General features: G+C 38.7%; 1 protein-coding gene across 1 annotated transcript in view; it reads left to right on the forward strand.

Annotated features, from left to right (window-relative positions):
- Positions 1-10,298, forward strand: part of CIB2 (calcium and integrin binding family member 2) — a 35,105-nt gene extending 24,807 nt beyond the window's left edge. Inside the window, exons 4-6 of the mRNA XM_003209377.5 lie at positions 3,868-4,015; positions 4,116-4,311; positions 9,178-10,298. Of these exons, the coding sequence (XP_003209425.1) occupies positions 3,868-4,015; positions 4,116-4,311; positions 9,178-9,199 (366 nt within the window). The 3' untranslated portion in view covers positions 9,200-10,298. The remainder of the gene's footprint in view (positions 1-3,867; positions 4,016-4,115; positions 4,312-9,177) is intronic.
- Positions 10,299-23,122: the final 12,824 nt, after the last annotated feature.

Raw genomic sequence — 23,122 nt, forward strand, 5'->3', positions numbered from 1 at the left:
ACAAGGATTATCTCAAGTGGCTTCAACATCAACAATTTGCAAAACAGCTGAGTTTTAGCTGTAATAGTTCTTCATCGTTTCTGCCTCATTTTTATTGTGAGAGGATGGAAAAAGCTTCTTAACAAGACAAATGTAGGTTTTCTGTTGTAAAAGGGTTCTTTCTTAAACAATTAGTACTTGAAGGAAGATGATCTATGAAGGAACAGTATCATTTTCCCCATTGCTCCCTCCCCCCATGACTTTTCCTTTAAATATGATGGAACCTTAATCTGTGCTCTTTAGACTAGAGGTAATGAAATTACAGAAAGGATGTGAAAAGTATCTGTGAAGGTAAACTAATACTTTCCATTGTGTAAACTACAGATATACTGCCTGAAGACACACAATATGAGAAAGTTAAAGGAAAGGAATCAATATGAGGAAAGATTTTATTTTTCATTTAGATTTTAGAGATACCATTTGGCAAAGAGTTACTTAAGAAATATGTCCAGGTCCTTTTAATTCATTGCTGGTATTTTCAAGGCCTCTAACATGTCGAGTAGATAATTCATCTTATGCAACCACAGTGTACTTAGTGAGATCATGGCTTGCACTTGGAATAAGAAGTCCTGGGTTTGATATTCACTGCTGATAGGAATATTTGCATCTGCGTAGTCCTTGTTTGTTATTCAGTGCTGCCTCTAAGATGTCAGTTTATAGCTGTTGCCATGACACAGTTCTGATGGGGTCAGTTCTGAAGAGAGTGATGCAGCTTTATAGAAATCAGAGCAATAGCATTTCTAACTTGTTGTTGTTGTACTGAGCATTCCCTAATATTTATACATTTAACAGATACATTCTTATGTATGTGCTTTGAGGAAGAAAGTGGGACGAATTGAATCCTGCTTTGTCTTGGTGATAAGCTGACCACTGAAAAATAATTGAAACAACAAAATCAATCAATTTTTCTGGAGCAACTCTCCATATCCGTATTCACAGGACAGGGGTATTTCCAAGCTCTCAAATCAGATACTCTTTTCAGTACCCACTGATGCATTTTATTTTTCATTGGCCTATTTTCTGCCTCTGGACAGTGAGTTCAGCCTCATGTTAATCTTTACCCTTTGAAGACTGTAGGAATGTTTCTTATTGTGAAGTTAGTTCTCTCTGTAAGCCATGCAGCAGAATTTTAATGTATTATTGACTGACTTAATGGTCTTTCATTTGGGACCATGACTCTGTGCTTCCTACTTCAGCTATCTTTTAAAACAACCTTAATCTTCACCGTTATCTCAGCCAGAAAGGTTGGAGTTATCTTGACATTTAGGAGTGCTGAAATCTCTGGTCTTCATGATTGTTCGGAGAAATTACGATTCTGAGTTTGATTTCTGAGAACTCTCCCACCCACAAAAGGTTGAGAGACACATCTGTGCTGTTTGCTGTTGGATGGCTGTTTGCCTTTTGGCAGGCTCCAATTGCTAACATGGAAGGGAGTCCTGGAGTGCAAACTGCGAGACTCAAGGGCATCCCATTAGCTAGTTAATGTATGTTGAGACCTATACTGCCATTAAGTTGCAATCTCCTGATGGATCAGGTATGCTCTGAGGATGTGAATAACCCTTTTAGCTTTTTTATGCAAATATCTCAAGATTATAGCCAGTAAGGCTGCCAAAATGTGCTCTTACATTTCCAGGGTGGTTTGACTTCCCAAATGTATTTAGATGTAAGACTGGCTTTTTCAAACCAGGCCTTATACCCGAATGTCTCTCAATTTCTCTGCAATTGCATCTTGCAACACACTGCAAGGAGTCATCCAATAGTGAGTCCACACATGGCCAATCACCTGAAGAAGAAAGGAATGCTGCTTTCCAGGAACTAGATGTTCTTTGAAATGTTATTTATGTGCACAGCCACAACTCACTAGCATTTGTTATGCTGATCCTTTAACAAGGATCCTTAAAAATTAAAATTGACTGAAAACGGTGTGTTGCATGTAACATGTAACTGACACATGGAGAAGGACACAGAGGCAAACTTTCATGGGCATTACTGCAGCTATGAAATCTGTGATATGACCACTTAGTATGAACAGGTACATTTACAGTGATTTTCCTGGAAAATAGCTAGAATTCTTCATTAGAACATATATCACAGAATCTAGACATTTAGATTCTACCAGGCTGTGTCCTCAAACATAACAGTCTTGTGCTATTGATTATGCTAAATGTAAAACAGCAAAGTACCTTTTTTTTGGGCTATGTACTACTAATATGTACATTGGGCTATGTACTACTAATACACAGCTGTCTCTGAAGTTAAATTCAACAATGAATTTAACACATTTTAATGATGTGCAGTAGCTTAAAAAAAAAGAGCTAAAGATAATGATGTCCAATTGAAATCACAAAGGAAATTTGGAAACATAATGACTTTTGTCATACAGAGATAGCTTTTAAAATATATTTTGCTACAATCTCCAACAGTGAAAACTTTGATATGGCTCTAATCTGTCAAAAATGTCAAGTTCATAAGGGAAATGGAAAATAGAAACTGAACCTGCTCCAACCTGGACTGAAATATTCAAAGGGAATTGTAAATATAACTCATGTACCTAATGCTTCTAATTCGTTTCTACTCAGGAGAAAGGAAACCTGAAGTGGATATTTGTGAGCTCGTCCGTTTTCTCCATACGACTTCTTTTAAAATCAAACCCAATGCTGCATGCATATTAAAAGTCATGTGTGATATAGCACAACTAAAGCTGACTGCATTTATAGGAGGTCAGTATTTTGATTGGCATCTTTGACTTCAGACAGGATCTGTAGAACAGCCTTGGCCAGGCGCCCCTCTCAGTCCAGATCACGTTCATGGGTTTTATTCCCACTCAGTTGGATTGATTTATAGCTGTTTTATAGAAATAACTGTGAATTCATCTTAGTTTTTATACGGCTGTGGGAAATATGTTGTTTTGTTGCTGTAAAAGCTTTTTTTTTTTTTTTTTTCCAGAGCAGTGAAGCAACTTCTCTGTGCTCGCTGGCTCTTGTGTTTATGGTTTTAGGATACTGTCTTTTGAGAGTGGCTTTGTTACCAACTGCATTGGTAAGGTGCTGGAATAGGATCTTAGAATCATCTCTGAAGAGATGAAATTTAGTTTAAAATTCTAGAATTCATATTCATTTCAACCAGAGGTTGGGTATTTTTTATAGCAGTGAAAATGAAAGACCTTTCTACAAGATGCTACTAGGGATACGATTCTACATCCTTAATAAACAGGCGTGGTTTGTTTGATGGTTCATTGGTGGTTCTGCATTAAGTAGATAGATAGCTATGTTTACTTCTTAAAATGCTTTCATAAATAGTAATCATTCCTCCAGCCCTGGGTCAGGTGCTGGCAGTGGTATAAAGTCTCCATTTGTTTTACTGACTTTCTCCTTAGTTTCTTCTACTGTCATCCAGTCTGCACCTACCAGCTTCATAATGCAGGAACAGTAATTCTCTTGATTTTATCAGTATGACAGCTTGTCAGGAACCAGTTTTATGCAAATGATATTCACACTTTAGTTCCTTTATTCTAACATTTATAAAGCAGTTGCTACTCAAGAGAAATGAGGTCAACACAAGTATTGAGAAAATGAGTAACAATGGAGCTGAGAAAATCTAGGCAAGAAGCAGTACTGTGCAGCAGCATGCTTTACTGACACTTTGTGCCATAACATGCAAATGTAAATTTTTGGATGCATTTTGGAAGAAAAAAGTTATCTGCAAGAAGAGATCTTCAAACAACTAACTACTATTTATTTGCAAGGAGTATGCACATTTGCTGATATTCCAAATAGGTGCTACTGTTTTGTTTGTTTGTTTTAAGTAATAAAAAGTTTGTATTTACAGGAGAATCCCTTTAAGGAAAGAATTGTGGAATCTTTCTCGGAAGATGGAGAGGGGAGCCTCAGCTTCAACGATTTTGTGGACATGTTCTCTGTGCTCAGTGAAATGGCTCCCAGAGAGCTCAAAGCTATCTATGCCTTTAAGATCTACGGTAATGTATTGAGATACTTTTGTATGTGTTTTGTATGTGTTTGCTGAGAATAAACGTGAGAGTTGCCGGTGATCTTTTCTTTGCTTCTTTTACTATTCAGATTTTAACACAGATAACTTCATTTGTAAAGCAGACCTGGAAAAAACTCTCAATAAGCTGACCCGAGAAGAGCTAACAGCGGAAGAAATCACTCTGGTTTGTGAGAAAGTGATAGAAGAAGCTGACATGGATGGTGATGGTAAATTAGGATTTGCAGATTTTGAAAACATGATTTCCAAAGCACCGGACTTTCTCAGGTATTAAGACAAAGATTGTCACTTTGCCTATTTTCAGGTATTCTTTCTGGCTGTTGGCTGTGTAGCACAGTGTAAGAAGTATCAAGCATAAGAGAACTGAGTTTTGCTGAGGAACTTGGAGGGTAATTTCTTACTCTAACTCAGTTTAATTCTCCAGAGCCTATTCCAGTTCTGTCCTAACTTAAGACTAAGAGCTCAATGACTCAGTTATCCCCTCCTTTTTTTTCTGTATTTGTGTGAATTTTTCAGGAAAATATTTTCATCTTCTGGAAGCTCAAATATATACAGTTTTCAACCAAGGGTCCCTGTTGTATAGAAACCCATCCAGTGTGCCAGGATTTTTATGTATTTATTTTAAAACAAAATTACAGATATCATGGCTGCTTCTGGAGAGGATTGCCAAAGCTCACAGTCAAATGGACTGTCAAATAGACATAGGAAATAAGACTGAATGTTAGAACTGAGTTAAAGTAGATTAAAATTAAAATTAATCTTAATGCTAACGGTGATTAAGAACTTTGACGTGTCCTGAAGAATACAGGAGAGTTTTTTTCCTACAATAAATTAAATTTCTAAGGAAAAACATTGTGAGGCAAAGATTCTGCTGTAGAGCATGAGGTCCCTGTGGATCCTAGGAAACATCAGCACCTGAAGATTATATGCTGGAAAGTCAATGTGAGTGTCTTCTATACATTAGAAATATATCAGGCACTCCTTGACTTACCAACAAACTTACCAACAGGCACTCTTTTGGAACAAGATATATATCATCATTAGGGTGAGATTTGACTGAGTACACGTAATATTTTGTTAGCACATATTTATAGCAAAAAAACCCAAACATTTTCTGCAGACTGGCCTTCTGTACAGAAGCTGCTGGGATCAGGTAGAATTTCACTAATTCAATGAAAAGGCTGTGCTGTACCTACAGAGCTGATAGATAGCACAGATCGAATGTGAAGAATAGAAGGAAGATGTGAAGAGTCAGCAGAAGCTGTAGTTTCAGAGGTTTCCTGTGCCACGACTGATTTTACTGCAGTGTTGTAGAAGCAGTTTGCAAGCTATGATGTGAAATGATATGAAAATCTTTTTTCATCTTGGTAAAATTGTCCCTTTTGAAAGTCTTTAGCAGATGAATGGGAGAAGTACCAACCTATCCATGTCCAGAGACAGCTGTAATTTCATCTGTTTTTGCATATCTCCATTTTTTGTGCCCAATTGAATACATTCCAAACTTTAATTTCAAGGAAATGGAAGTACTTATTGATTAATACTTTCAGTTGCTCATCAGCTCTGAAAATTAGACACATTGCATTAAAGCAATGGTTGCTTTTAAGAACTGATTGCTGATGAGCAATGGGAGATGTTGGATAACTATAGTATTCAGAAACTTTGTTTTGAAGCTGTAGGCAATCAGCATTTCTGAATACTGTCTCCTAGATTACCACATTGGTGCCTAGTATGTGATTCTTCAGAAAATGTTAAGTACTTTTACAGATCTCAGATTATTTTTGTTGGCAGTAAAGAAATTCTTTATTCTCTATTCTTTACCTTTTTTCCCTACAAAAAGCCACCTCTTCACATCATAAGAGTATAAAGTTTAGAATACAAGGTAGTTAGATTTTACCTGTGGCTTTGCCACTGCTTTGACATGAGTTCTCTGCAAAACCATATGTCATACAACTCTGTCTTTTTTATTTTGTTAAATGAGTCCCGTGCCTGCCTGACTTTTGACAAACATGGAAAATTTTTATAATATGATCTATTCAAATGTAAAATCTCATTAGTGAGGAAGAATATCTTCTTTGCCTTATTGATAGGAATCTTCAAATATCTTCTTTGCCTTATTGATAGGACTCTTGAAAGGTTTTCCTTTGCATACTCCTTTTTTGGAGCATTTATTTCATTTATTTCAGTTGTACATACTTAATACATGCAGCAGGCATTAATTTTGACACCATGATCCAGGCTTGTACTTGATATGAGCTCAAGTTCACCCACTGTATGTTGACTGATTTTTTCCTCATGTCACCACTTCCTTTATTTATGATATGTTTAGGTTTAATCCCTTACAGACAACCTTTGCAAGCTTTGTGCTGTTGTCAGGCAAATGAAAATGCACTTAAGTTTGTTGCTTGATTTGTGCTGCTGATGTTGATGACTTTTTGTAGAGACTAGAAGAAAACACTACTCATTGTTGACCAGGGAAGATGGTATATGCATTTTTTACTGTTATTCTGGAAGCTTGAGTAAGTTATAAATAAGTGGTAGTTGCTAGTTCAGAAAATTTGATTTCAGTAGGTTTCAAAACTGTTATCATTTAGAAGCTGCTTGTAGTGTAATGGAAGCATTTGGACTGTGAGCTGGCATTAGCTAAGTGTTCTGTTCTACAAGACTGGTTACATTTTCCACAGGAAATTGGTTTATAAATCATCCTGGAGGTTTAAGCTTATTCGAAGGCCTGAGGGTGAAACATACTATAACAATCTGAAATGGAGCTTGAGAAGAATATGGCATTAGTAACACCTGGGAGCTGACAAACCTAGGCAGTGAAACAACATATGAAACAAAAAGATGTCATTGTAAATATGCTATTCTGAAATATGTGGGCCTTTACTCCTGTGACAGCTGATATCCCGATTCTTGTCCTGTCCAAAGCTGAAGGGACAGCAACTGTGTCTTAGGTTCTGTGCATTCTGTAAGACCTCTTCTAAAGTGCAGATGATCTAGTTCCTAGAGACTAAAATCAGAGCTAGTGACAAATTGGCAAGAGGTTATTACTGAGAAAACGGTAGCAAGAAATTACTTTTATCAGTGTTTTCTAATTAGTAAAATGCTTAATTTTCAAGCTTCAGAATGACACCCAGAAATAGAAAAATAGTCTTGGACTTAGCAAGAGAAACATCACATTTACCTGCCTAGTCTGACCTGCTTAGGAACCCGAATGCTGTGCAACAGCCTAAGTGCAATTGGGAAACATTTTGCTTTGCTGTATATCCAACAAATAAGTCAATTGACACTTGATTTAATCCAGTGCCCTCTAATCAAATAATTTCAGAAGATGGAGGTTTCTCTTCACATATGTAAATCTTCCTGAGAGCCCGAGAGAAGGCTTGCTGTGCTGCTAAGTAGTTACCAGAAATGCCTTGTCCAACCATGGATTTTAACTGTCCTGGAGAAGGAGACAATTTGCAATGTAAATGATAAATCTATATTCTGCAGTTGACATAGGAATCAGAAAATAAGCAGTCATTCTTGTTTTATTCTTTATTCTATTACACAAAGATCTGAGGTTTCCAGCCCTAGTTTCTAGCTTCAGCTCATTCTCAAAACTGAGCACAACTGAGCAGATCTGAGATCTGCACCACAAATTTTTGTCTACCTCTTTCCTGCACTAAGTCTGATTTTTTCTGAGGATGTTACCAGTATCTCATTGTACGTATATCTTGTTGTAAATAAACTCTTTTATATAAAAGAAATATTACCAGTACCTCTGAATTTCCATAATTACTCTCTTACACACAAAGAGAGGGTTATTCCAAACAACATTTTTTCTTTCTGACAGGCTAATTGAACTTTACGTGATTCAAGGAAGCATTCTGACTTAACTAAGTTTGCCATCTCAGTCTGCAACCAGAATTCAGGTCCTTTTAATTACAATATCTAATTCACAGAGCAATACTTCGCAAATAAGGACAGCACATTTGAGAAATGCTTGCAGCTCAACTGCAATAAAACATAAACACAGTCTGTAAAATGACGTTGTGAACTGAAGAGCTGAATTACTGCTGTTTGGTGCAACTGTGGATATGATACTGCTGATATGATAATGCTGAAAGACCAAAAAGTTACCTTAGTTTTGTTTTTAAAGTGGTATCACCATTCTGTATCCTCATCATTATTGCAAATTTACCAGCTGCTTGGTTTGGCCTTTTGCTAACTGAATGTGAAGTCAACACTTTGCTCTGTCAGATTCTGATTTCCTGTGTTAGATAGTCAGTGGCCTTTATTAATGTTGTGGTAGGTTGCACCAGAGCCTTAATCAGTGGCAGTTTTCTGGAAGTTTCCTCAAGTAAATATTGCACTATTGTATGTCAGAAGAAAAGTGAGAATGTTCCCATCACAGCAAAACATAAGAACATCAAAATGGTAGTAATTTTCAGGTTAAATATTAAGTCTCTTCGCTGTTAAAGTCTAGTAACTGAGATGCAGGCCTGCGGATTGATTTTTGGGTCACTGTCAAGAGTTCAACCTCTGTATGAATATTAGCATTCCTTGCATTTGGAGTAGCTTCCATAGGTAATTTCTTACACTAAGTAAAGAACTGTCCAAAAAAATATTTTTGCAGATCAAATGGTATAGCTGCATTTCAAAAGGAATGGTGTAGTTTTATTGTCAGTCCATTAATGTCTTTATCAACAACTTATAACTGAAAATTAAAAAATATCGCCCTGTCCAAATATCATAAGACTTTTGATAAAGCAAGGGTTGGAAATTATTAGATCTGCTTTCAAAATGAGAAATCCTTTAAATGCTGTCACTCCTCATCTTATTATAATTCTAATACCAATTCATTTCTTATGCTTGATCTTCCTAATTGTTAGATATTCTGTAAAAAGGATGATGGTACTTTTGGGAGTAAAATTTAGTAGGTTTAGGAATGCATTTTATCATGAAATACTTCAATGTCAGTGGAAATGCACTTCAGTTTTTTTTTGCTTTCTCAAATGTCCTTAGTAGGAAAGAGAACAAGAGAGCAGAGATCCCGAGTCTTTACAGAACACCTTTCTTTATGTATTGTAAGGAGAATGTTGCACGTGGTGATAAATATTTATATATCTCTTAATATTTTTGCTTCCCTTGCAGTACTTTCCACATAAGAATCTGAAGAACTGTGTGTGAGCCAGTGTTGTCAGAATGATTTGTCAGTCCAGCCTATCTGAATCTCAGGCGCTTTGGGGGCTTCTGTCCTCTTCTTGTGGCTTCTTAGAACTCAAAAAATACTGAAATGATTCTGGTCTGCAAAGAGAGAGAAGCATCATTTGATCTACAGGATATTTGCAACAGTCACATTTTTATCTTCGCTGCTGGCATTCTGGCAAAGATGGCCGATTGCTGGGTTGTGGTTACTCTTTTCCTTTTTTCTTTTTTTTTTAACAGACAGAATCAGAATGTTACTAAAAGTATTTCCACAAATTTTTTATATTTACGAATATTTAATACTGCTCTTACAAGCAAAAAAAAAAGAAAGAAAGAAAGAAAGAAAAAAGCGATTAGCTTGGGTGACTTCTCCAAGAAAAAAAAAGCATGGGCCTTAAATAATGAGATGCCTCTATCACTGTGTTGTACAGCTGGGGATCTTGCATGGAAATTATCTTATGTGGAAGAACAGCAGTCAAGATCCAATTCCCAGTGTTGAAGACAACCACATCCCGGGTTTGCCCTTCAGTCACTGAAATGGCAGTTGCTGGGTTTGGTGCTTACCTTCAACTAATATTCTATGGATTGTCACGTCCGTATGAAACTTGAAATATTTGCATTTTGTATATGATTACTGCATATGTGATTCATTTCTTCCCAAGAGAAACTTTGAAACTGTGTCCTTATTCTCAGAGGGAGTCTTGCATTTTACTCTGTGGTCTGATAACCTTGAATAGAAGAATACAATCATCTATAATCCATGAAGAAATTAAAGAAGCACAGCACTATTACTAAGGACATAAAAAGACATTTTCTATCTAAACCAGCTATGCAATCTTTCCCATAACGTGCATGAATGCAGCTCAGTATTTCTCTTCCTCTCCAGCTGGAAATCAGCTATATTTCTTCTTTTTTTTTTTTTTTTTTTTTTTTTAATTCCAGTACTGTTTAGGTACTGGGGCCTGAAGACAATCACACATGTATTACTGTTCTAACAGTCAATAGAAGGGCTCTGTCACTTACATGGCTTCTGTATCAAAGTCATAACTATTAAAACTTTTGACGCATTTTGTTGTGCTTTGAGAATTTGTGGGCTGAGCACATTAACTTCCATTCTAGTCATCATTCCAATAACTGTAAACTTAGGTCTTTCAAGGCTGAAATATGTTATGCTCATTGAAATAATTGATAAAGTATAGAAATTCATCATTTTGCCATTTCTGTAGGCATGGCAACGCCCTCTGCCTTGGAACCTGTAATGGATGGTAAGCTTGAAGCTTGATTTGCAAGTATGGATGCACAGTATGCATCAAGAAACATTTATTGAGCAGTAGGGTTGGATGTTAAAAGCCTCAGTGGAAATTTTGAGTACCCGAGATATAAAAGACCAATTTGACATAAATGTAATGTTCCTATTGACAAAGGCCAGCACCATGTGAGGTTACATTGAAGGGTGTGAGAGAGGACAAGGAACTGCGGCAAAATGTAATGAAAATGATATCTGTAATAATGTTTATTTTGGACATTTCTTAGAATGAAATTAGAATGATCATATATTTAGTCAGTGGTATTTATAATATTTTACTACTTCCTCTTCCTGGTAACTGCTTAGATAAAGGACTTGGAGCCTGAAGTTCCTTTTATTTATGTATCCAAGTTAAAAGGTAACATAAATCAATCCTGATACTCAGTTCTGATTGAGTAAGAAGAGATTCAAGCCTCAATCTTCTTTATTTCAAGTAGATTAAATTAGATTAATTAGTTGATTCAAGCAGTTGGCAAGATATGGGCATTGAGAAATTATGTTAAAATTGCTGCCTCTTCATCAAAACATCAGCCTGATAACTTCCTATTTCTTTCAAGACAAGTTTAATCTTTAAATCTTTGCAAGATGTCTTTCTGTCATTTTATGATGTAGATTAGTAGTGACAAGTTGCAAGATTCGGGGTTGGGTTATTAAAAGGATCTTGATTGATTTCAGAGGTCAGTTTCCTTTGGCATCAGTGTTCTTTTTCTATATTTTAAAATTTACATTAGCCACAGTTCTTTCTTCCCTTCCTGACGCTGTGTGTCATTCCCCAATTGATTAATTCCCTATCTCCACTTAAAGGAACACCTTTGTTGCTTTGGAATGTACTCTGTGTATTTCTTAGGTCCTCCCGGACCTCAATGTCACCTAATAACAGCTGAAGAAATGCTTGGTCTTGCATTCAGATGCTTAACTCGAGCATCCATCCATGTGAACAGAGGCCCCATGAGCAAACCAAATGAGAATACTGTGAAGGAGTACACCTATCCACATGTAAGGAGAAACGTTGCAGAACACAGAAGGTACAAAGTCCTGAATGTGCTTTATCTCTGCTTTATGAAGTTTGAGTTGGACTTTAAAAATGAAAGAACCCATTTCACGTGGCAAAAAAGCTTTTAGAAGTGACTGGGTATTTCCATTTCTGCCTTCAAAAATGGACAAAGAGCAATTATCCAAAGCCCCTATGAAACCAGGTAGTGTGTTGTTATCTCTAGCTGATACACACACAAAGCATTTTATGGGCAAAAGGGATCTGGTGGAAGCGAGTAAATCAACATCTAAAAGCAAGTCACTTAGTAACAGGCTTTCATTCCACATTGTTTTAAAGGAATGCCATCAGATGAGATTCACAATGGCAGCCTGCAGGTTGCAGTCTCACCTCTGTTACTTCCATATTTATTTTCAACAACTTGATTGACTTCAGGGGAACTGACTCGCACGTCTGTAAATGGATCTGCGTGGAGGGAAGCAATAGCTCTTTTGCCGCAGTTCCTTGTCCTCTCTCACACCCTTCGATGTAACCTCACACGGTGCTGGCCTTTGTCAATAGGAACAGCCGCGTCGGACCTCCTGCCGTGTCCCCGCTGTCCGTGAGCATTTGCTCGCACTGCGGCTGCACTTGTGCCGCACTACCGCCAGGCGGCGCCCTCGCAGCGCAGCCCTGTTTCACATCCGTCCGTCCCGTATTCTCCGGACTGACGGTGGCTACAGCATGTCTTAATATTGAAATGGCCGTTAAATATCGAGCAGGTATGCACTTAGCAGAGATGAGAAAAAAATATGCTTTAGAAACGTTAATAGATTCAGATAATTTTTCTTTGAGAGCAGCCCTGCAGAGAAGGACCTGGGGGTCTTGACTGATGAAAAATTTATGAGCCAGCAGTGTGCCCTTGCGGCTCGGAAAGCAAATGTATCCTGGGCTCCATCAGAAGAGGGGTGGCCAGCAGGGACAGGGAGATGATTGTCCCCCTCTACTCTGCTTTTGTGAGGCCCCATCTGGAGTACTGCTACCAGGTCTGGAGCCCCCAGTACAAGAAAAACAGGGAGCTGTTGGAGAGGGTCCAGAGGAGGCCACAAAGATGGTCAGGGGACTGGAGCACCTCCCCTATGAAGACAGGCTGAGGGAGCTGGGCTCGTTCAGCCTGGAGAAAAGAAGGCTGTAGAGTGACCTCATTGTAGCCTTCATTACCTAAAGGGAGCCTACAAACAGGAGGGGAATCAACTCTTTGGAAGGGTTGATAACTGCGGGACAAGGGGAAATGGTTTTAAATTGAGGGAGGGGAGATTTGGGTTGGATGTCAGGGGGAAGAGTGGTGAGGTGCTGGAACAGCTGCCCAGAGAGGCTGTGGATGCCCCATCCCTGGAGATGTTCAAGGCCCGGTTGGATGGGGCCCTGGGCAGCCTGGGCTGGTATTAAATGTGGAGGTTGGTGGCCCTGCATGTGGCAGGGGGTTGGAGATTCGTGATCCTTGAGGTCCCTTCCAACCTGGCCGTTCTGTGATTCTGAAATAATGTAAAAAAAGCTAAGCATGGAGTTTTTGGTAGCAGTATATTAATAGAGGGGGAAATACTGCACTTGTCAGCTTAAGATCCTAACTTGAAATAGCTGTAGGATTGGAAGGAACTTCTCATGTTATTGCTCAGTGCACTTTAGCCAAGACAGACTGGAAATGAATCAGATGTAGGTGGCATTAATGGCAGTTGGGTGGCTGATGTCCTTAGAAAGACAGCCTGAGACAGAAGTGAAGGACATCACAAACATGCTTTGCTTCTTACTCTGTCTCATTTTGCGGTTCTGGGTGTCTTTCAGAGATGTTGGTGACACAAAGTGACTACCAGATTCTCTTTGGTGGGGAATAAGAAGAGACTGGTGGTGGTGGAAATAAAAGAACATCAACATTGCAGATGAGAGTGCCTTTGTTTAACTGGAAGTTCTGCCATTCTTGTCTGTAAAAAGACTTTTACAGTCTAAACTCTGAAATTCCTGCTGCCTTTTTACTTTGCTGCCTAATTTATAAGACCAAGGACAAGCCGACCACATCAGGCTCCTGTGTTTCACTAGGCTGCAAAGTAGATAACTCATTTGCTTTGTTCTTTTCTCAGTTAAGATTTTCTGAGATGGAAATATATTTCTATTTAAATCTGCATCTTTATCTGTTTTGCACACGTGATAAGTCTTGTAGCACGCTGCTGAGCATGTGCTCACAAACCCTGCTGTACAAACTGATGTATTCCCTCTTTTCAGTTCTGTGCAGCTACGGGTTGAGGCTGTATGTGCCTAAAAACGTAGGCCAGAATGTTTTCATTCTGCTAGAGAACTCTGGGCAGCAGTCCAACCTCCTCCTCTCTTTCTGTAACTTCTCCCAGATGCAATCAGTGGAGCTAGCAGCCTGCCAGCAGTGAGAGGTTCTGGCTGCTGCTGTGTGAAGGGGCTGGGCAGAACGGCAGCTGATGGAAGGTGTTTAGGAAAACTGAAGTCCTTTGGAAAGAGCACAATGAAGACGCAGGTACAGAGTGTCTGTTTACATGGCAGGAAATGGTTCTCTGCTCAGTCTCAAAGCCCAGTTCCTGCTGGACCAGGTTTGGCTTCTCAAAGAATTTTGATCCCCAGTACTTATGAGCTGCTCCTCACACCATTCTGGAGACAGAGCTGGCAGAAGCTCATGCTGATCATTAATAATCTGGCTTTAGTAATTAATATTCGGGGTTACTTCAGTGACACTTAGAAATAAATTAATTTTCAGCAGACATCTTTCCCTTGGGAGAAAATGATTTTCTACTTTGGAACCTGTTCGGCTGCGTCACTGTGGCCTAGCAGACCCTGAGAGAAAAGAATGCGGGGGTTTTAACCAAAGCATTCATTTTGTTTTTTGGGAAATGGTCCTGAAGCTTTTTTATACAATAAGATTCCACATAAGAAAATAAAATAATAGCAATTATAAAAATGTAGATTCAGAGGGAATTCCCTCTGTTGGAAAAATTTGAAACTGAGAGACTGTATTAGCTCAGCCTAAACAAGAGGGTTAAGTAATGTGTGTATTCTCAAAAACAAACTCAATTCCAGGACATTCACTGAAGCTTTCCATGTTTTAAAGTTTCCCTCTATTCTGTGGTGATTTCAGTGACCATCTTTCTTCTGATCTTTTATCTTCTGATAAAACCAGACACGATAAGGAAATATAAATACTCCTCGTTGCAATTTCACACATCCTAGGAATGTCAGCAGTGCCAGACTTTGCTGCTCCTCAGGTTGTTCTCCAAACTTCGGCTTTCTGCAGAATTTGATAGCAAACGTTTCTGATGAAATGACTCAATCCCATGTGACTCACTTTCGGTACTTTTCCATTTCCAGCTGCAAAAAACAAGCAGAATACGAAGAAAGAACAATTGGCATCTGAGAAAGTTGGTGTATCTTCAGGTCTTTTCCTTCAGCTGGGAAACTCACAAAATAACATACTGGGTTATTGATGCAGCAAGTCCAGCTTGAATTGCATGTTTGTTTTACTCGCTGTGGTAATTCTGAACTTGAGGGCCTGATCTCAACAGCAGGAGTGCTCCTTTCAGTATAGGCAGGCTTCAGATCACATCCGAGATAGACTGTGGTTAACAAATGATTATTTATGAAGAAATATGAATAAGCTATCTACTGATAGATTTATCCTGCCCTGAGGTAGGACTTCAATCACCTCTGTGACTGCTGAGGTAGCCATTTTCTAAACTCTTTTTCAGCTTAGAAATCCCGTATAAGGACAGGAGGAAAAGACGATTCTGGTGGTAATATTTTCATCAAGATTTCTATGTGATTTGCTTTCCATCTAGTACTATCCTTTTAATATTTCTGCTAATTGTGATACTGTGGCGGTGTCGCTGGCTACATGTTTCTACTTGAGTTAATTAAATGATGTTGACTCCTTTTTAATTTCAGTTTAATGATTTTTCTTGGTTTGCAATGGAAGTCTAGATTTTTGCTGCTACCAGCTTTGACTTATGATGTACAGAAGGAGTTCCTGGCTGGGCTGTGGATCCACATTAAGCTGTCCTTAATTTACACTTTTTAGTGCTCCCAATGAAAGTGTGACAAAAAGGAAAGGTTGTAGTCTACAAGAAACCCCATGAAATCAGGATACATCTGATCATTTTCCAGTCACTGCTTAGAAGTTAGCTAGTTAGCCTAACAAATATTGATAGTCCTTTTGTTTGCAGATGCAGCTCCAGTCTGTAAGTCCAGTGATGCATGATCAAAATGGTTGGCTTTTGGTTGTAGAGCACATATTTCTGACCCAAACTTTTACCTGGAAGCTTTACTGCCTGATATTCTTATCAGCTTGCAGAAAATGCATGTAAAGGAGTGAATGCTTGCAGTGTTTATTCCTTTACCACATCAAGGCCAACTGCAGCACAGCATGTGTGTGAAGGATTCAGTAACAAAACAGCTTTACATTTTTATTAAGAAGCCAGGTGAAGAGCGTTTTTCAGCTATAATTCTACTATCAGTGGTTAGTGGCTTGATGCTCAGCCTGTGTCACAACCTAATTTCCAATGTATTTCCACCATTTAGTAAAATGTGTTCTGTAATGCATGACTGCAGAAAACTCCCTAGATGCATATTTATCAAAAAACTAGCTTGAACTGGATTTCTCCTCACCATTAGCCAGAGAAGGGGATTTAACTATGTCTCTCTCTGCTCCAATCAGAGTTCTTGTGGTCTTGTAAAAGCTGATCTTTCTAGTCCTGCAGTCTTCCATCCTCCTGTTAAAATACTAAGAGGTTTGCTTGCTGCATGTAGCTTTAGAACAAATCTCTTACTTAGAGCTGAATAGAAATATTTACATTTAACTACTTGTACTTTTCATAAGAGCACAAATGCTTCTGTTCTTTCATACGCAAATGGTTTTAAAATAAATAGGAATGACAAATTTGTGATGGAAAATCCACAGGAAGTGGATTTTCCTGTGATAATTTCACCCATATAAATGAATCATTCTTCCCACAAATGAGAAACCAGTAAGTTTGGCAAACAAGGCCTGAATCCCTTGTTTTAAGTGTTGGACCATGAGATTCATTTATGTTGGCAGTAATTGGATCCAATTCCCATTGTTGCCAAAATGTCTGCATGGCACACTCTAGCAAGGGTGCCATCAGTCCCAGAGGTAATATAGGCATACCAGTACAGCTCTATTTTATATACACAGTTCTCCTGCCAAAACACTGCATCAACATAGCTGGTGCTGGTCTGGTGCTGTGTTGTACTGCAGTAATCAGTGTATTCCTAAGGCTTATTCTTAGCCAATGCTTCTTGTGCCAGGATCTGAATTCAGTTGATGCTAAATCTCTTTACAATTAGTGCCCCATGTCCTGCCCCTTTACTCTTTGCTCGAGTAGGTTTGTCACTTATTTCTTCAGGATTGTGCCTACTGTGGAATTGAAGAGTCTGAATCACCACTGAATGCACTGGCAGTAATTAAGTCATCTCAGTTGTCCTCCTCATCCATTTTTGGTTGCTGTATTTGCAGAATACGTTGCATTATATATCCGTTTTCAGTGAGATGTTCTGAAGACAGAAATTTTAAGAAAGAGAATCCAAGTTATTTGTTCCAATAAATACCACGATGTCATGCACTTCCCCAAACTCTTTCACTTCTCAGAACAAATTAATTGTTCATTAATCCATTCTTGATGAAACAGCATTTGGAAGAGCAGTTTATATGTCTGCATCTCACATTAAGCAAATAATTTGTTTATGCCATTACACAGCAGCATTGTGGTGGAGTAGCTATCTGATAACTGCTTACAGTTAACTCATGTAAACCATCAAAAGATTCCAGGTAAAAATTTGATTGCTAAAGCCATTCACTGCTTCAATAAGTTGCATATCCCACAAACTCTGTGATGAGTTCATAAATCATAAAAGGTAATAGGAATGCTTTCTACAAATATGTTATTGCTAGCTGTAAGCCAGCTGCCCTCAGGCTGATGACATATCAGTATGCAGTATGTTTTGTGAAGCATAAGCATTGTTTTACATCTGGTATTGTTGGTATTAGTATAAGGTGATGCTGCAAAAGATAGTTAGGATTTGAGGTGGAGAGAATGGAGAACATCTGCCTTTGATAAACCAAATTGTTCTTGGAGCAGTTCTGAACATAAAACCATAGCTTAGTCTTTAAGGACTAGTGTTCCTCTATCTCAACCATCTACATTTTATATCTTCTTCTAAGATAAATATCTCTCTTTCTATAGGTAAGCTGAATTTCTATTGACACTAATGTAGCAGGGCCAGAAAAACTGTTTGCCATGGCCAGGTAAGCCAAATACGGACAGTGTTCTGATGTAAAGCCAACTTTGGCACATACTGCTAGCAGAATTGGGTACTGGAGACCAGATGTCTGCATACAATGGGATAATTTTCCCCTTCCATTTTCTCAGATCATATCGTGTTTTCTTAGTCTTAGAAAGGACTTGAGTTTTGTTTGAGTCCAGATGTGAGTGATGTGACTTACTCTTCATTCCGTATTCCCTTGATTTTTCTCATGCTTCCTGTCTCAAGCCACAGCCAAAAGTTCCAAAACAGAAACCTACGGGAAAAGCCCTTCCCTGAAAATGTTTGTCTTGAACAGAAACAAGCAGCAAAATACATTTCCTGCAAAATAATTTTCTTATGGGAAATGTAGCCTGTGTCCTAGACCAAATGGTCTGCCTAAGTCTGCATATTTTTAGATAAGCTTTTCAATTACAGATTCTTATTAGAAGTACATGTAAGTGTCTTTCAGTTTCTCATCTTTAATTTCTTTTGATCCCACTCAGCCTTGAGAAATGTGTTCTCCCTTTGCTAGATCACTTGATTTCTTTCTTGAAAAGGGGTGGGTGGACCTGTGGTAAGTTAAAATTGAAAAAGATTTGAACAACACTGATTAGCAAAGAGCTCATGTGACCATTTGTTGTAACTTCTAACTAATATGTATAAGCATACCAAGCCTCACATAGTCCGCATCAGAAGAAAAGGTCTTTTCTTAAGCATTTAGGATGGAATTCTTACAGCTAAAGTTTGAACACTGGAAGATTTGCTCTACATCAACACCTGCTGTTTTACCATACTGCAAGAAGGAAGCTGGAGCAAATAGACTTTTCAGCTGTGACATATAATCCATGTGTGGATTAAACTGAGCATGCAACTACAGCTGAGAATTCCAGAGAATCCCCCTTCCTCCACTCTGACAGTGCAAAGGTAGGCTTCTGACCCAAGGGAATGTGTAAGAATTATGAAGTATTCCAATATGGATTGTACTAACCTCTTCTGTTTTCTCTCTCTGCTCCTGTTTTGCAGGATGACTCCTCAACATTTCCTTCCTTGTTCTAAGAAAGTTTGATTGACTGTCAAAAGTGATTTTGGACTTCCTTCCATTGTATGTCTGGGCTCATCTTTAAACTCTTCACCCCAGCATGACTTAAGCTGCCTGTACAGAGGAGTAAAGCAACCTTAAGCAGGCCCTTACTATGTTATTTTTCACTCTGTAAGGTAGTGCATGTAGAACTTCTTTGATCCATTCTACCTCACTGGATTTTTCCTAATTCTTGTAGCACATAGTGCTTCCATGTGATATGAAAAAAATTGCAGAAGGATTACATAAAGTCTTCTGTTAAACTTTGCCCTATGCTCTACTCTGATCTTTCTTTTCATTGGGCACTTCTTTGAGACTCCATTTTTTTTTTCCTAGGTTCTCCACTAGGAAGCAGAGATAAGTTACACATGGAAAGAAGTTCCACAGTAAGTAGCTGGAATAACAGAGCCTCATTGTTTCTGTGTCTCTTGCCCATTAATCTTCTTTTTTCCCCATCAGCAGTACTACGAATTCATCTGCTTATCATCTTCAGCATTTCCATCAAACTTTGTCACCGTTCTCTAGCCAGGATGGATCTGTAGGAAGCCAACAATTATGTGTGTTTGAATTGTCCTGTTCATTGCTACAGTAAGGTGCTTCTGGCTTTTATATTTGTTAGGGGTCACTCTCTCTCCTTTACATGCATACCAATTTCTGTGGGTTTCTTTACAAGTCAGGTTACAAATGTATGACTAGAAATCAAAACTGCCCTTCACTGAAGTGTAAAATTATTGCTTTTTCATGGTGAAGAGTTCTTAAGATGCAGTGCAACAGAAAGTAAAAGTGTTTTGCATCCAGTGTTTTGTACGTTCGGTGTTTTTATGTGAGACTGTTAAATTGAAGTAGATCTTTCCAGCTGAATCAGAAAATACAGATAAGCTTCCCTGCTTATTCAAGGTTTGTGTCTTTTTTTTCCATTTTGACAAAGAAGCACAAAGGTAGAATGTGACAGAGGAAAGGAGCACCACCTACTGGTCACAAAATGATGCCGGGGAACGAAAATGGTATGAAATTCTACCCGTCCGTTAAAACGTACAGACCGGGCAATTCTTGGCTGATTTGTTTGTGTATAAGGAAAGAATTTGTTCTGGAAATGCAATAACAGGGTGTTCTTCATGGGCACTGCGGTGACTGAGAGGCAGGGGAATTTAGAATGACGCCTGATGCATCTGAAGGAGGATGGTTCTGGCTGCATCAGAAGCAGTAATTTGAGAATCTTTTGCCTGTTTGTCTCCTGTGGTTTTAAAAAAAATAAAGAGCTTAGGAAAGATTGTGGTTCCTGATCTCCAAAGAATTTAAATAATAGTAGGCCAAAACCATTCAGTCTTTGAAACAGTGTACTCTTGTATGTAAGTTCTTCTATGCACAATCACTCTGTAACAGTTTGAAAATGTTCGTCTTGGCATCAACAGTCACAGAGAATTGGCAAAATGTTTTATTAGAATAGAAGAAAAATAATAATTTATCCTATATCTCAGCATGCATGTTTGGGCTGACATTGTGATTCAGGACTTGGGGGGGTTAATCACCTGTGGCTCCTTTGTTCCAACATAAAGAGTGGTTATTCAGTGTAGGCTCTGAAAAATACTGCTGGGTTTTATCTTTAGCTAAATCCTCACACCTTGGATGTTATCAGACAAGAGACAAAGCCATTCTTGTTTTCTTTTCTGTGAAAGGAAACAATTTGTGTTCTTAGTCGTCAATATTTTTGACTTGTGATCTCACTTTAATCAAAAGCAAGGTACATGTGTGCTGCTTGTAATTTACTGAAGGTTCCTGTGCTTCTATAAATATGATAGCATGATACTAGGATACACTAACTCTACCCTCTGTACCTCAGTATATGATGATAGTCACTCCTTGCCTTGCCCTTGCCCTCCAAAATCAAAATTTGTTCAGGAACTATGAGTGCTTATATTCACTGTAGGATAAATATGTTGTAATTGTAATACATTAGACCAGTCTCATCTTTTCAGAGTAGATACAGCTTCATCTTACAAGTGCAGTACAACATGTTGAAGGCCATCTTTGCCAGCAAAAAAGACTTACTAAAAAAATGATGAAAATTTTGGAGTAGAGAAATACACTCCAGGAAAAAAAAAAAAAAAGTCAAATATTTTAATGTTCAACAAGCATCTTAGTCCTCTTGGGAGTGTAAGCACTATTTCACTGTAAAAGAAATTCACTTGGCTATTGCAGTATGCCCGGGGATTACTTCAAACCAAAAGGTTCACTGGACCTCCCCTCTCAACAGAAGAGAAATCCCATCTTTGAAATGTAGCTATGTTTGTTTTCCAGACTTCTGCTAGCAGCAGAATGTCACCTATCCCACTTGGGCATTCTAACATGAAGACATGAAAGGAAGAAGAAGGGGAAGTGTTGTTTTCATGTACGTTTCCTACAGCAATTTAGAGATATGCTCCTATTATTTACCACTCCACATCTGATCTGTTTTGAAAAGGTTATACACAAAATAAGGAACTGATGTCTCCAGGAAGGGGAACTTGTTTACATGAATCAGCTGTAAAAATGGGGGATTGTCCTGCTTTGTGTGTTGTAAGGAAGCTGAGCAGCAAACTGAAAAAAGAGAAGTACTAACAGCAAAAGTTTTGTGGGCTTAGGAATTGATTCTGTGAGTTATTGGGAGATACAAATATTGATAGCCAAGGATTCAGTGTTTTCCACTTGTAATTTGTGTTCTGGCAAATGGCACATGCTGAGAAGGAGTATGATGCTATGAGAAGACCAAGAATACTTTGTGTTTGGAGAAAAATACACTGTGCAGTATGTAAGAGAGAAATCTGACTTGTCAGGGTCATTCCTAAGCAGGATCAACTCTTCTTATTTTCCATGTTTCCAAAAAAGCTCTCAACTGTTAACAGAACAGAGTCAGTCTTTCTAGTCTGAGAAAAAGAAAAAAAAGTGCCTGGCCCTAGTTTGCAACATTTAATCTTTTGGTGCGTCACACTTCTTGTCATGTGAATTGACTGGGAAGAATTCCATGCCTTAAGTTCTGTAGTAGGTTCATCTGCTAGCAGAATACTGCCTGTTTTCTCACTTGATGCATTTCTTACCAGTAGGTAAAATCCAGAGAGGAGGACTCAAAGTACTGCAGTCCTTTACATCAACATCGAAATGGAACCCAAGGACAACCATGCTAAATATTCAGGTTCTTTATATCCTTTATATCCTATAGTAGAGAACGAAAATGTTGTCTAGCATGTGACATAGTTACTTTTTACTGAAAAAATTAATCAAGGGATTTAAAAACACAGACAGAGTAAGAAATTTTTGAGAATTTAGGATTTCTGCATACTCTGAGAACTTCCAAACTAGCAGAATTCAGTTCATACATAATATACTCTTTACAAAAACACTACTGCAAACATCAGCTCCAGCCATTGCAACTATATAGACACCAAACCTTTTGTGGTATCTTTCTTTCTCAAGCTAAACAAGCCCATCTCCCTCAACCTTTCTTCACAGGAGAGATGCTCCAGCTCCCCAGGTGTCTTTGTGACCACCTCTGAACCTGTTCCAAAAGCTCAACATCGATTTCTTTGTGCGATGTTGATATATTTATTCATGAATATTCAGGCCGTTGATTCCAACTTTAAGTATTATGTGGAATGTGGACTGTGATCTCTTCACTGTGAGAGTTACAGAAGTTCTTTATTAACAATGGAAGTTCCCTGCAGTCCAAAATGGGCTGAGGAGTTCAGAGAAAAACATCCGCAGTTCAGCCTGGAATCTTCACGTGTCTAAAACCTGCCAGCTGCAGCTTTTTCCCTACTGTTCCCTGTGTATTCTGCAGTTGTTTTTTTTTTTCTTTTCTTTTTTTTTTCCATAAATAATAGCAGCTGAGATGGAATTCAACAGGCCTGTCAATGGGCAGAGGGGTGATGGTTCCCCGGCTGTGATGGAGCGTTGCACAGAGGTTTGGGCTGCAGGACAACAGCACTGCTTCCACTACAGCTGTAGCCCCAGGTGAGCGGCTGGGGCAGAGATAAGTGCGGGAGCCGGAGAGCCCGACGTGTGAGATCTCTCCCCACGCAAAGCCAGAGAAGGGTTGGAGCTGACTGTGGGCTAGACCGCGCTGCGGCAAATACTTTTTAATGCGGTCACACAACCACCGAGCCCGGTCGCGATACATTAAGAGGCAGGCAGCGGCCAAAGCGGTGGCGGGGCGCGGCGGCAGGGTTAG

This window comes from Meleagris gallopavo, chromosome 12, assembly GCF_905368555.1.
Source record: "Meleagris gallopavo chromosome 12, MGAL_WU_HG_1.1, whole genome shotgun sequence".
Lineage (NCBI taxonomy): Eukaryota > Metazoa > Chordata > Aves > Galliformes > Phasianidae > Meleagris > Meleagris gallopavo.